This window comes from Belonocnema kinseyi, chromosome 10 (genome assembly GCF_010883055.1).
Source record: "Belonocnema kinseyi isolate 2016_QV_RU_SX_M_011 chromosome 10, B_treatae_v1, whole genome shotgun sequence".
NCBI classification, from domain to species: domain Eukaryota; kingdom Metazoa; phylum Arthropoda; class Insecta; order Hymenoptera; family Cynipidae; genus Belonocnema; species Belonocnema kinseyi.
Genome location: NC_046666.1, coordinates 91,370,663 through 91,386,533, shown reverse-complemented (window position 1 = coordinate 91,386,533; position 15,871 = coordinate 91,370,663). Strand labels below are relative to the sequence as shown.

Here is a 15,871-nt window from a genome sequence, read left to right as displayed (position 1 = left end):
TCGGTTCGGTTTTGATTCCCCTAGAATCAAACGAAGGGCCTATGACAAAGCCACCAAACGCGTCCTCGGGTTGCGGATAGAGGGTCCCTGTACCAAGGGTTCCTGCTGAATATGGTTACAAAAATAAATAGGCAGTCTCGGAAAATTGTCCAGGAGTGGTCCCGCAGGAACTAACCCCCAAGCGGAGGTGTGAAAACCGTGCCGAAAGCTGAATGGCACCTGGGTGAGGTGTCTAGAACGGTGACCCTGGGATACCGGGCGACCTCTCAGTGTAAGCAGTCTTATCCTTGCATGCGGGGCTCTACAAGGATGGATTAACCCCTTTCCCTAGCTTTTCGTGAGAACAACAATGACAACACCAAAAATAGTTGTAGTAAGTGCGGTTCAAAACAACAGAACGCGCAGGGCTCCCGACAATGGGTTGGCCAACAATGCCGACCAATCTAGAGCTGGAGGAGCCAATGAAAATGCATTCAATACGATGGGTCAACGGGATCTCGCAACCTTTGGGTGGACGGAGCGACTGAATCACGACTTGCTAGAGTGCTACGATGCGAGTGTGGCCCCTGAACGGGGTTGCATGGCACGGCTGCATGCTCTGTGGTTCGAGAAACACCCAGAGCTATCGCACTTTTCGCAGCAACGTCTGCGAAACCATGGTGAACTATTCCGTAAAAGGGGCTATGTAAGCGGAACGCCTACTCTACCACAGCTAGAACAAGCCGGCAACAGAGAAAGAGAGGCGACACTAAGACCAACCGCAGGCAGGCATCCAATAGATGAAGAGCGATGCTTTACGACCCGGAGAAACATCAACACCAAGGTTTCTCTCAAGCCTAAAGATCTGGCTGAAATGGATGAGGAGCTTCGTGGACATTTTTCCGGAGAATCCGACCTCTGGGCTATCAATTATTGTGTGTATAATGAAGCGAGGGCTTTGGCCGATGCAAACCGTACAACAAAACCAACAGTTCATCATAAGACCGAAAGACGAATGCATCAACTTGCCATAAATATAGGCTGGGCAAGACAGTACGTGTCCCGCATTCAGTGTGTGATTGAGTACATCACATCTGGCAGGAATTTTACCGCCCATATAGGTCCATCTGATAAAGAATGCCCACCAATCACTACCGAGGAGGTGAAAAAAGTATTAAGAGGGATGAAGAACCATTCCGCACCGGGACCAGATTGTATCAAAACCTTCTGGTGGAAGAAGTTTTCTTCAACCCATCAGCATTTGGCCCGTATTTTCACCTCATATTTAAAGTCGGAAGAGCCGATTCCAGAGTGGTTGGGGGAGGGCGCATAATCCTTCAGCCGAAAATAGGCAACTTAGCTGACCCGAAGAATTACAGGCCAATAACTTGTCTGAACATGCTTTATAAGATATTCACAGCTATCCTAAATGATAGGATTGTTCGGGCAATTGAAACTGTGTGGCAACAAATGTATGAACAACGAGGCTCAAAGAAAGGCGTAGCCGGATGTCCGGAGAACCTGCTCATCGATAGATGTGTCTGCAAAGATGCAGCATTCTACCAGCGTGACCTATCGATGGCCTGGATTGATTATCGGAAAGCTTTCGATTCGACATCCCATAGACTTATCATCTGTCTTTTGGAAATCTTGAAGGTTCATCCGCAAATAGTTGGGTGCATAGAGAGATTGATGCCGCTTTGGAAAACCAAATTTACTATCTCATCTGGAAAAAATCGTGTGACAACTAACAAGGTCACCTTTCAGAGAGGTGTCTTTCAGGGCGACACCATAAGCCCACACCTCTTTTGCCTTACATTATTGCCACTATCTCTAGCACTTCGCCATTCCGACGAGTACTTGTGCGGCAAACCTGCAGATCGAAAGTACAAGGTCACTCATGTATTTTACATGGACGATGTTAAGATCTATGCTAAAAACAGAGAGCAACTGCATATAGCTCTGGGGATTGTCGAACTATATACTAAGGAAATTGGAATGGAATTTGGGTTAGACAAAAGCGCCAAGGTTTATATGAAGCGAGGAAAACTCAATGGAATTCCTGAAGATCCTGAGCTCGTTGATAGAAGCGCCATACGATACCTTTGCGCTGGAGAGGCTTATGTATACCTGGGCGTGCCACAGAGCCGCATTCAGGATGTGACATCTATAAAGGATACTCTCCGAAGCAGATTCAAACGTCTCATCCGACAGATTTGGTCTTCCGAACTGTCGGCGAGGAACAAAGTATCTGCAACGAACATGCTTGCCGTCCCGGTACTACTCTATTCATTTGGAGTAGTTCCATTGACGAAGAACGAGCTCAGATCTCTTGATATCGGGACAAGAAAGGTTATTCACATGAACAAAAGCATGCATCTTAAGTCTTTCGTTCCGCAACTGTACATATCACGCCGTCAAAGGGGGTCGCGGAATATTGAGTCTTGAATGTCTTCACAACAGGATTATTCTGGGTACAGCACATAGAGTTGCAAATGGAAGAGACACTCTTCTTAAAATTGTCAGGAATCACGAAGAAGTGGGCAAAGGAGCGTTTTTGTACAAAGCAGCGGATGAGGCTGCTGAAGCACTCGGACTTGACTTCAGTATTAAGGGTGAGCAAAATGCATCAAATCTTATCTATCTCGAGGGCTCACTCCTGAAAGCCCGGATTAAGAAAGCACAAGAGAAAAACTTTCGTGAACAGCTCCTCGATAAGAGGATGCACGGTATCTTCCACAGAAATGTGAAGGATCAGTCAATGTCTTGTGAGCTAACGTTTGTTTTCCTTAAATCGCCCAGATTGAAGTCTGGTACGGAGGGTTTCATTTTTGCATGCCAAGACGGTGTCAGTTCCACCTTAACATGCCGTCGCCACATTTTGAGCCAAGACATTCCCGATTATAGCTGCAGGGCGTGCCATGCACACCCCGAGCATTTAGCTCACATACTATCTAGTTGTCCAACTCACGCGGGAACGACCTACATTCAAAGGCACAATGCGATACTAAGAGTGCTTTATGACCATCTCTGTCACTCCTACGGCATTAACCTTAATATCGCTTCTCTAAATGCTCCTAGGGAAATTGAGTCAATTGTCGAGAATGGGAAGTGCAGCATATACTGGAACTTTATATTCTCGACAATTGTTTCTGTTGCTCACTCGAGACCTGACATGGTTCTTTTTGACTTCGAGAAACGAACCATGTTTGTTATCGAATTTTCGGCACATTAAGCGAAATGACTTTCCATTTCAGCGTAATTCACACGGGTTTAGCCGTGGATTAGGGATTATACATACGAAAAGTGAAAAGGGAAGCATACGGAGCGGCATGAGGGCGGCGGGGAGTAATCATTTCTAAATTAATCTAGAAATCATGTGATGGTTATATAAGTAAAACGATAACTCTTCAACAATTCTCCGACTCAGGTCACTGATCAATCTCTCTAGCCAGTACCCTAAGGGAAAAGCTTCACAAAGTCATTATTTAAAGCTCTTTTTTGTGTTCCATAAGTATTCAAGGTCTATCGTTTCAGGCGTCTCTCATTACACTGACACCCTTCATCATTTATTTCTTGTAAACTATTCGTCGCTACACGTTTCTATCCTGGAATACCTCCTTAGCTTCTCTTAGGCCCATATATTTTCTCATGTAAGCTCTTGTGCTTTTTTGGCTTTTTATATCTTCTCGTATAATATATAGTCCCACTAATTAGGAAGGAGAACTAACAGAATAGAATGGAATACCTATATGATCAGATGGCAGTAAAAAATAAAACATAAAACAAACAGTACCATCTATTTTGAAAACTTTCAATTCGTGATGTATATTTTCTACATTTTATAATAATATAATATACTTTCATAATTCGAATTTTCTGAAAATAAGAATATAGTTTTATTTGTTATTGTTTTTAGTCTTTTCTAAATGGTCATAATGTCTTTAAACTTTCTTGCACTGCTAAAAAGTTTTACATGTTTACTTGTGAAACGTAAGGTAGCATTATATTATACTGTAGTTTTGAAATATTGATTGTTGATGTTGCAGTGTTCCAACAAATCTTTCGCAAAGTTACCATAACTCAATTGCCACATTATACGTGATTTAGCCTTACATTCGTGAAAATGCAAAAATGAGGTAAAGTTCCAAGCAATTTTTACAGTACACATGTAAGATGCACTTTTATCGCCATCTCCATCTGAAATTTCCTTTGCAGGATCAATTACATGTTCCTATACTCATGGTCCGTGTAAAGGGTCCTTCTGTACGGGGTTCTTTGACGAATATTATAATGCAAGCTGTTCGACAAGCTTTTTCACGATACTTTGAAAAACCTGTACCAAACAAAGATCATCTAAGTGAACTCGTATGTGTCCTGAGAAGGATTTGTTTTTGGTACCGGGTTTATTTGAGGAATCCAGCAGAAATTCTTTTACCAATTTCTTTCACGGCATCTGACCGCAGGCGTACCATATGCAGAACCAAGGCTGCAGTCATTCAAATTTTGTGAGGGAAGGGAGAATTTCAGTAGCACCCAGGAACGTATATGTATGTTATGTACACGTTCAAATGATTTCCGGGGGGGGGGGGTGCTGTTAAATTCCCACGTGGCAACGACCTTACGTAGAAAACTTTGTAGGGAATATTGAAAAAAACCTGCAATAACAGGTCTCTTGAAGTACTTTTTAGCTGGGTAGTTAGTGAATTTGAGCTAGATTAAAAATTTGTGTTCCCTCGAAAAGTCAAACAAGCTGAACGATTCGTGTATTCATAAATGTTTGAACCTGAAGTTTTCGGAAAATTAGCCTAATTTATAATACGATGGTATTTAAAATGACGAGCTAAATGACAATTTTTGTCGTTCATGAGCTCATTTCAATTACTTATAATTTACCTTTTCACTTAGCTGTTTTTAAAATATGCTTGACAATTGCTGTTATTTATGTAAAGGTTGCCGTTTCCTCAAGGAGATGAAAAGGCAAACATCATGAGTGTAGTTCATCAAGGAGGATCTTTCCAGTGTTCTCGACAGCATATACGTCAGAATAGCGGTACTGGATTTTTGATTTCCAGAAAACAAAATTCGACTCTCCTAAGAAAGGTAAAGTGTATTAAAAAATGGAATGCAATACATAATGATATTAAAGTGAAAATATATTCCGTGTACTAATTATATAATTCTGAACATATTTAAGGTAACTGACGGAACGCACAAAAGTCAAGCTGTAAGCTTAAGAACAGCTTCTTTTCAGTATAATGGGGTAAAAAATTCACCGGCTTCTACACCGAGTTATGGAGAAAAAGACGAGAAAACCGTGAGGTTCGTTAGCTCATATATAAATCCGAATGTTAGTCTTCATAGTAGAGAAATGCGGCAAAATCATAAGAGCCCTTCAACCAATAAACATAGCGGCGAGTACGCTGCATGTGTAATCTTTTTTTTTACTTTACAGTAGAGAAAAACAACTGATATTAGGATTAGACTTTCAAAATACGATCCTTCTCGATGAAAATAGTGAACACTTATGAGTAAAAAAGTGATTTTTAATGATTGATGAATTTAAGAAGTCATAATCTTTATACAAAAACAAAAAATGCATGTAAGCTCAAGGTTGCAAACATTTTTGACTTATAAAATTATGCAGCTAGATGAACGATATTATGAATTTAATTATATTGGCAAATAATAAGCTTTACTATTGTATACTGGGTGAATCTTAACATGGTTTGAAACTGCGGAGAGGTGGATGAGTTTGAAAAAATAAACCATAAAGTATTCTCTACAAATGTCACAAATTGCATAAGTTAGGAGATGCAATCAAATATTTTTTTTGAAATGTTGCCGTTGATGTGTTGGTATATATGTCGTAGCCCATTAGTTGATCCAGTCGATTAGCCGACTAACTGGAAGTCGGCTAATCGACGCTGAATAAACGACTGTATACCTGCACCTGCTGGCGGTCGTCTATTGAAGGGATAAAGCCAGACAACAAGCGGGCAGTCGGCTATCCGACTGGAGCGTTTCAGCTCAGTAGACGACTATGCATACGGTTTATCAGGTGCGTAAAGCTGGAAGTACCACTTTGCCCAACGAACGTGAAACCTATGCCATAATTGACGGCTCATTTAAGGCTCATTTAATACAATAAAGCCAAATTTTGGGCTCTGCATTCTTTTTTTAAATGCATGGTACGGCCAGCTTTACGTAAAGCTAGCAGTAAAATTGTAGAAATATTCTTGATATCAAATTTTTCCTTTCACAGGAATTGAAGGCTCATTGAAGGCTCTTTCCTGACCCATGGCGATATTTTTCAAAAACTACCCCTTACTTAAAAGTGCTGATAAAGTGCACTGAATATGCACTAATCATGAAACTTAGTACATCAGAATTGAAGGCTCTTGCATGACCAATGACGCAAGTTTTCAAAAACAACCCCTATCATAAACAAAAACTACCCTAAAAATTAAATATGCTCTAATCTGAAAATTGAGCACATCAGAGTTAAAGGCTCATTTTATGCCCTCAAATGCCCCTAAAATAAGTTTTTTGAAACCATCCCTTGATGTTAAAAACTACCCCTCACTTAAAAGTGCTGATAAAGTGCACCGAATATGCACTAATAAAAAAACAGAGTACATCAGAATGTAAGGCTCATTAAAGGCCGGAATGACTTACGGCACAATTTTTCAAAAACAACCCCCATCATAAATATAATAGTGTCAATATTAAATATAATCTAATCTGAATATTGAGCACACTCAAATTGAAGGCTCCTTTTAGGCTCTCCAACGCCCCAAAAATAAATTTTCCAAAAGCATCCCTTGCTATTAAAAAACTACCCCTTACTTAAAAGAGTTGACACAGTGCACTGAATATGCACTAATCATAAAACTAAGTGCATCAGAATTGAAGGCTTATTACAGGCATTTGCATGCCTTATGGTAAATTTTTCAAAAACAACCCCCATCATAAATAAAGTACTCTCAAAATTAAATATGCTCTAATCTAAAAATTGAGAACACCAGAATTGAAGGGTCATTTTAGGCTTTACAAGGCCCCTAAAATCAATTTTCCTAAACCATCCCTTGATGTTAGGCATCTACCCTTTACTTAAAAGTGCTGATAAAGTGCATTGAATATGCACTAATCTCAAAACTCAGTACATCAGAATTCAAAGCTCATTGAAGGCTCTTGTATGACCCATGGGGTAACTTTTGAAAAACAACCCCTATCATAAATAAACTACACTTAAAATTAAATATGCTCTAATCTGAAAATTGAGCTTACCAGAATTAAAGGCTCATTTAGGTTCCCCAACGCCCTAAAAATCAATTTTCCCAAATCAACCCTTGCTATTAAAAAACTACCCTTCACTTAAAAGAGCTGATACATTGCACTGAATATGAACGTATCATAAAACTAAGTGCATCAGAATTGAAGGCTTATTACAGGCACTTGTATGACTTATGGTAAATTTTTCAAAAACAACCCCCATCATAAATAAACTACTTTAAAAATTAAATATGGTCTAATCTGAAAATTATGTATACCAGAATTGAAGGCTTATTTTAGGCTCTCCCATGACCCCAAAATCAATTTCGAAAACCATCCCTTGCTATCTAAACCTACCCCTTACGTAAAAGAGCTGATACAGTGCACTGAACATGCACTAATCATAAAGTAGAATACAATACAATGGAAGGCTCTTCAAAGGCTCTTGTTTTACCCCTTGCGCAATTTTTCAAAAATAGCCCTATCATAAATAAACTACCCTCAAAATTAAATAGGCTCTAATCTGAAAATTGAGTACACCAGAATTGAAGGTCATGTTTGCCCACACAAAATTTTACAAATTGATTTTTTTCTTGAGTATTTTTTTTTAATTAAATTTTTTAAGTATATATTTACACAACTCTAGGCTTCATAACGTTTTTTTAAATTAGTATTCTTAATCGTCTATGCGTCGAAAGTGTTTTTGTGAGATAACATTAAATCTATTTGAATTGAATGTTTTTGTTTGAATAAATAAGTATAGCTTACTTAAAGTTTTGGACTGAATAAAGGTGCATTTACAACTACAATTTACAAAACAAAAGATTCTTTTTATATTCACTATACAGTCAGATCGCCTGAATAAAAACTACATAGGTAGCAACTTGAAAAACCAATGTTTACATTAATATAATTATACTATATATTGAAGTAATTATAGTACGGGATACAACTAAGTAACGGTTTATGTAACCCTTCGTATAACACTTTCTTTGGTATAAACTTTCTTTGTGCGAAATACTTTAAATGTTATGTACCACATAATTGAACTTAAGAAGCGCATTATGAAAGTCTTACATTACAAGAATATTGTCCAACGTTTTTTAAGCAACGAAATTTTAGGATTCATTTAACGCAGATTTTTGTACATTTTAAGACGATATAATTGTAACAAAATTTAGCTTTAGTCCAAACATATGAACCCCCATTTCAAAATTTTGAAAGATATCAATTGTATCTACATTTTTGATCGAAATTGAACTTTTAATAAGATTCTGGGTCTGCAAAGGTTCAATCCGATTATATATTAATAACTGTGGAACAAACTTATAGGTTTTCTGAATTTTTTCTGCATCTTTTGGGTGCAAATCGTCATACTGGAACCACAGTTTTTGTCGTGGATACTAAGCCACGTAATGATCTGGAAATCCACTGATGCCAATAAAACCGACGATCCAAATAAGTTTATATGTGTATTCGGGTCTTGCAGGATCAGGAATACTTTTATGTATAACTGCTATTGTTATATCCGTCATATTTGTATTATGGGCGACTTCGATGAACAGAAAAGAAGCTGAAAATTACGATAATATTTTATTTATTATAAAACATTGTAAAACATTTGTATTTAAAGGAGAAATAATTAGAGTTTGCTCAAGGTTACTTTCCTTTTTAACTTTTTCGTGTATGTATATAGATCTTTAAGTGTATTATCAGTAAATCCAATTGGGTTTCACTGCGAAATATTAATGCGAATAATAAATGAAAAGGTCAAATCAAATATACCTAAGGAAAATGGCCTAAAAACAGCATCCTTCAATATTTAGCTCACTTCCGATGTGCCCCGTTCGTGATTTATAATTTTTGAAGAACAGTTTTTACGAGATCGAACAAGGGAATGTTCTGCATTTGTAATACTAAATTTTCAATCTGAGGATTGTCGCAAGCTGCAACCACGAAAATTTAAAAAAGGGAATCATGTAGGCACACGTGTTACGTATAACACACGTGTTAAGAAAAAATATTATTAACAATTTTTTTTATGCTGAAAATATAAAAAATGTAAAAAAGTGCTTTTTCCAAACTCGTCAAACTATTCTCATAATATGACATACCACAGGAAATAGCTAATAAAATTCAAAATAAAGTATTATTTTCAATGAAAAACTTTATTTTTTTTAGATATATTTAGTTTTTGCATAGTCACAAACACTTTTGTAACTAATTACCCCCGCGGAGACACAGTGTTGTAAAAACCACAGGTATCTCATATTATGAGAACAACACCGTGCAACTATGCACTTACTATGCATAGTTCCATTTGGAAATACAGAAATCCTTGCCAGTTTATCGGTAAATAAAGCGTCAAAAGTGTTTATGTTTTTGTCTACATATTTTGCAGTTTTGCCTGTCCTATTTCTGGAATTCAAAAAGCTTGCCATCAGGACCTCTTGTTTCTTTTCATATTTACTGGTCAGTCCTCCCCAATCTTCTACTGACCTTCCTTCTACAATAACAGCAAGGTTCTGATGTGCAAGACATTTTTGACAAATTTTGCCTCCTAAAGTGGGGGTAGGTCTTGAACAGATATCGCAGGGTTTCAAGGATTCGTTAGGACATGAAAATAAAATTATTTCATTGCAATTAATATCTAATAACTTAATGTTAAGATTCCAAATTTTTGGATGAATTTGAATTGATTTTTGTAATAAAAACTGCATTTTCTAGTATTTTTTAAATAAAAATTTAAAATATTTCAAATAATAATTTTTAGTTAAAAAAAAAGTTACAATCCTCCTGATTTGCAGTTTCATGATTTTCAATAAAGTTGTCTGCGTCTTCCAGTACATTATCTTTTGAGGTATTTTCTCCGGTATCGATTACCAGTTGGATCTCCTCCTCCTTATCGACCTTTTTCTCTTTGGTTGGATGCTTTGCTTTATCTTTATTTTCAGGGAATTAATCGTTTTCGATACTTTTTGCGATGAAAAGGTTTGTTTGTCCCTTTAGGTAATCATTCACGTAGCAGTTGACAAGCTCATCTGACCTCATGAGAGTTCATTTATCATGTAAAAATTTATGCGCTCTACATTTTTAAATTCACATTCCACTGCAGAACTAGTGGCGGCAAGTTTTCCGTAATTATATTTATCGCGCTTATATTTTATTATTATTATATTTTTCATGCTCTCCTACTTCATCATTTACCTTTGCACCTTCATATCAAGCTTGCACTTTTGCGTCAAATGATGAAGCGTCCGCGTTTTCGAAAGAGATTTCGTCTTCGAGGACACTGGAATCTTCTTCTGGCTTTGTGAAAGCTCTGTCCTGTCTGTTGTCGGTGCTTTGATTCGCCCATCAGTCTCTGCACTTGAAATTATGAAAAGTGAGTTCAAAATACAAACTGTCAGCAGAGCCAATGACGAATCACAAGTTACCTCTTCTGGATGAGGGACACCGGCGATATTAACCTACGTGATCAGCAACTTGGTTAGAGCAACACCTGTATGTTTTTCTGAAAGAATCTGGAAAACAGAAATTTGTCCAGCGTCAGTGCAAAGAACGCCTAATTACCAGAAAATTGGTCCCGTTGTGGATCCATCAAGTAACACTATAGACTTCGCGACCTGTCCACTAGCATCATATTCCAGACTTACATCTCCATTCTGTGCTACTTTCAAATAAGCATGAGTTTGGGATGTGGTCCAAAAGATAACATAAAATGGACTGAGTCCAATGTCATGAATTATATTTGCCATATATGTCTGCTTCATTTTTTCCAATGCAAGCCGTGGGTTCGGATTGGAAATGATGTTGCTTACGGTATGCGCAAACTGCGTTCATCAATACCTCTAATTTTCGAAACGTTGAAGGCTCTGGATCACCTTCCTTTATACGTTTGCCAGCTTCTTCAGCGCGATAGGTCAACATGTGTTCAATGCACAGTCTCTTGGCCAGTTCTTGGCGAATTGGATCCCGTAGGTAACGCTTATCGCATTTTCCAGTGCCACTTTTAACTGTGCATTCAAATTTTGTTTCTTTTTCAAATGTTAAATTGTCGATGACACAGTATAGAGAGCTACAACATAGCTACAAAAAGCATTAAACTAGATAAATTAAAGATACATTTCTTATTTTTCATTTTAAGTATGGATTTTATCGCGTTGTGCTTCTATGAGTTTTACAAATAGTAAGCTCCTTTCGTTCCCAGTACAAGAGATTCTACAAGAGCACGTTCCCGATACTGATAGGCTCTTTTGTGCCAGAAATGAAACAATATCTATAATATGTGTTTGGATGAATACATTATTACTGTCTTCAAATTATATGTAAAACTAACTGTTTCGTTTAGACGAGCATGTTCCTTAATTTGGCCGAAAACCCAATGTGAATTAGACGTTTCGCTTGACACAATTTAAAAAAATCAAAGGATACAAAAACATTTTGATTTTTGAACCTTCTTTGCTTATTTGAAATCAAAGAATTCACAACCTATTTATTTTTCACGCAAGCAGTAAATAAAAAAATTCTAATGAGAATGGGAAGAAGTTCATACGACCCGATTTGAAAAAATGCAGAAAATTTTGTTCAATTCCATCTTTCTACTTTTAACCAATAAGAACGTTCCTGCGCCTATTTAATATTTCACTGACTAAAATAAATACTAATTGTCAACAATAATTTCATGATTTTAACTAAGATAAAATCATTTATTCGTAGTACGAGGGTAGTTCAATAAGTCATTAGAATGACCAACATATGGCGCGCGAATCGCTCCAAATCATCTGTTTTCAGTCAGCACCACTCCCGACTAGATATATGGTGCAGTCACAGTCACAAAATGCATACAATTCTCTAAATTGTTCCTTTGTTACAGGAGCAATAGCTTCAAACTCTTCATCAGTGAAATTATCCTCAATATTAAACGCCGCGGCCGCATGAACATTTGCTTCGTTACGAAGTTGCTTCAAAAACAGAAGTAACTGCTGTCCCGGAATCCTATACGGTCTATTAATCGCTCGTAGTCCAGGAAGCAAGGGGCCTAAGATGAAACCATGTTCATCCAAATGATTTAAGCATGCTCTTGTTTCTTCTGGAATGAAAATGTTCATGTCAATAAATGCGTTAACTCTACATTCAACTGAAAGCCGTGGAGTATTTACATCAGCATTACAGAACATGCACATTTTCCTGCCTGTTTGTGTAAGAACATTCAGTCTTAAGCAGCCTGGGTCACGTTGGAGCTCCTCTATCTCATTGCGAATCGATTGATTGCAATTGAGACATAACCTTCTCTCATCGGTGACTTCAAGTGGTGGTCTTCAAAGTTGAAATGGCTGAATGCCATTTTTTAAACCATAAGAGAAACCAGCTCTAATGGTCTTGAAAGGCAGAGGAATGTATTAATAAGACGAAAGAAAAATTCAGAAACAACAAAATAAAACAAATAAGCACAAGAAACAAAACACAAAAAGGGAAGAAAAAATACAACACAATTAATACAGAAGGCAACAGATAGGAATTTTTTTCCTGAGCTTACCAATAAAATTACTATCCGCTCTCGAGACCTTTCACAAACGAAATGACAAGCATACCATCGTCAATTCAAATAATAAATGAATGCTGAGGTTTCAACTTTTTTTAAGTCATTAGGCCTACTTTCAGTTCGTCGCTCATTCTGAAGTCATTCGCTTTTTGCTTTAAAAAGTGACAGTCATTCATCATACAGCATTCACTCATTATTTCGATCGACGATGGTATGATTGTCTGTCATATCTTTTGTGAAAGGCCTTTGAAAAAGTGATTTCTTATTCAAGTTCAGTATACAGACATCGCTTGTGTCGCTAAAGCTACTAGGATTGGTTCTATTCGCTCATCATGGGCGCTTAGCGTTCGGCTCTCTGGCGAAGGGTACACTGTTATTATCGATGTTTGCACTAGTTACTGATGTTACATTGGATACCATTTCTGTCTTTAAAGAAGTAATTACTTAGTCAAGTTCAAATCTTAGGCGCTTAGCGTTTGATCGTTTCGAGAAGCGCGCAATATAACTCATTGGTTTGGCTAAACATATTACTGACTACTTTCTGATGCGTGATTCTTATAGTGACATCGCTTTTGTCGCTTAAGTTACTAGAATTGGTTTTATTGGCTGATCTTGAGCGCTTAGCCTTCAACCCTCTGGCGAAGGGTAGAATGTTATTAATGGTATGTGCGCACTACTTACTAATGTTACTTTGGGTACCATTTCTTCCTTTAAAGAAGTGATTAATTAGTCAAGTTAAAATCTTGGGCGCTTAGCGTTTGACCGTTTTGAGAAGCGCGCTATATAAGTCAACGGTGTAGGCGAAAATATGAGAGACCACGATCTGAACCGTGATTTCTATGTTGACATCGCTTTTGTAACAAAATCTGTTGTAATTCGTTTTATTCACTGATCTTGAGCTCTTAGCGCCGCATAGCGCTAAAACTGTCCATTTTTTGGGATTTTTTTACGGATATTTCATCCGGTACTTAAAAGCTTGAAAATTACAAAGTTTCAGCTAAATCCACCGAAAGCCATTTTCCCATACATTTAGTGCGGGGTCCTTTATTCTTCGGAAACATAGAATGAAGTTTTTCATTGAAAATAATACTTTATTTTGCATTTTATTAGCTATTTCCTGGCGTATCTCATATTATGAGAATAGTTTGACGAGTTTGGAAAAAGCACTTTTTTACATTTTTTGTATTTTCAGCATAAAAAAATTTTTAATAACATTTTTATTTGAGCTCCATATGGCAAACTAAATATATATAATTAAAAATTTGTCATAAGGACAATCGCAGGATTTCGCCGGGAGCGGGTACTAATCTGGAAATTTGCACCCGCTCCCAGTGAAATCACAGTAAATTTCAGCCACAACCACGTCTCACGAACGTGAGATAGGTGGTTACAGTCTGTAAAGAAATCAATACGACGATCCAGCAAAAGCCTCGTGCACCCTAAGAACACGGAGCGACCCAAGGACAACCGCCTTCTGCATTTTTCCCGCAAGTGTTTTAGAATATTGTTTACACGCAGAGATGCTTTTTAGGCCATTAGCAAGTGAAAGCTTGGTACCTCCAAGAGCGCCGATGATAAGGACAATTAGTTTAACAGAATATTCCTCTTCCTCTTCTCGACAATTGACTCAATTTCCCTAGGAGCATTTAGAGGAGCGATATTAAGGTTAATGCCGTAAGAGTGACAGACGTGGTAATAAAGCACTCTTAGTGCCGCATTGTGCCTTTGAATGTAGGTCGTTCCCGCGTGAGTTGGACAACTAGATAGTATGTGAGCTTAATGCTCGGGGTGTGCATGGCACCCCCTGCAGCTATCATCGGGAATGTCTTGGCTCAAAATGTGACGACGGTATGTTAAGGTGGAAATGACACCGTCTTGGCATGCAAAGATGAAACCCTTCGTACCAGACTTCAATCCGGGCGATTTAAGGAAAGCAAACGTTAGCTCACAAGACAATGTCTGATCCTTCACATTTCTGTGGAAGACACCGTACATCCTCTTATCAAGGAGCTGTTCTTAATGTGTTTAACGTGCTTTCTTAATCCGGGCTTTCAGGAGAGAGTACTCGAGATAGATAAGATTTGATGCATTTTGCTCACCCCTAATACTGATGTCAAGTCCGAGTGTTTCAGCAGCCTCCTCCGCTGCTTTGTACAGGAATGCTCCTTTGCCCACTTCTTCGTGATTGCTGACCATTTCAAGAAGAGGGTCTCTTCCATTTGCACCTCTATGTGCTGTACCCAGAATAATCCTGTTGTGAAGACATTCAAGACTCAATATTCCGCGACCCCTTTGACGGCGTGAGATGTACAGTCGCGGAACGGAAGACTTAAGATGCATGCTTTTGTTCATGTGCATAACATTTCTTGTCCCGATATCAAGAGATCTGAGCTCATTCTTCGTCCATGGAACTACTCCAAATGAATAGAGTAGTACCGGGACGGCAAGCATGTTCGTTGCAGATACTTTGTTCTTCGCCGACAGTTCGGAAGCCTAAATCTGTCGGATGAGACGTTTGTATCTGCTTCAGAGAGTATCCTTTATAGATGTCACATCCTGTATGCAGCTCTGTGGCACGCCCAGGTATGTATAAGTCTCTCCAGCGCAAAGGTGTCGTATAGCTAGATGCAGTTGCTCTCTGTTTTTAGCATAGATCTTAAGATCGTCCATGTAAAATACATGAGTGACCTTGTACATTCGGTCTGCAGGTTTGCCGCACAAGTACCCATCGGAATAGCGAAGTGCTAGAGATAGTGGCAATAATGTAAGGCAAAAGAGGAGTGGGCTCATGGTGCCGCCCTGAAAGACACCCCTCTGAAAGGTGACCTTGTTAGTTGTCACACGATTTTTTCCAGATGAGCTAGTAAATCTGGTTTTCCAAAGCGGCATCAATCTCTCTATGCACCCAACTATTTGTGGATGAACCTTTAAGATTTCCAAAAGACAGATGATAAGTCTCTGGGAGGTCGTATCGAAAGCTTTCCGATAATCAATCCAGACCATCGATAGGTCACGCTGGTAGAATGCTGCATCTTTGCAGACACATCTATCGATGAGCAGGTTCTCCCGACA

The 15,871-nt window shown here is 38.2% G+C and overlaps 1 protein-coding gene across 2 annotated transcripts in view; it reads left to right on the top strand.

Moving 5' to 3' along the window:
* LOC117181654 (adenosine receptor A2b-like) overlaps positions 1–15,871 on the top strand; it is a 191,702-nt gene that overhangs the window by 125,042 nt on the left and 50,789 nt on the right. For both annotated transcript variants that reach the window (XM_033374550.1, XM_033374553.1), the window contains exons 4-5: positions 4,932–5,082; positions 5,177–5,301. In XM_033374550.1, coding sequence (XP_033230441.1) covers positions 4,932–5,082; positions 5,177–5,301 — 276 coding nt within the window. The remainder of the gene's footprint in view (positions 1–4,931; positions 5,083–5,176; positions 5,302–15,871) is intronic.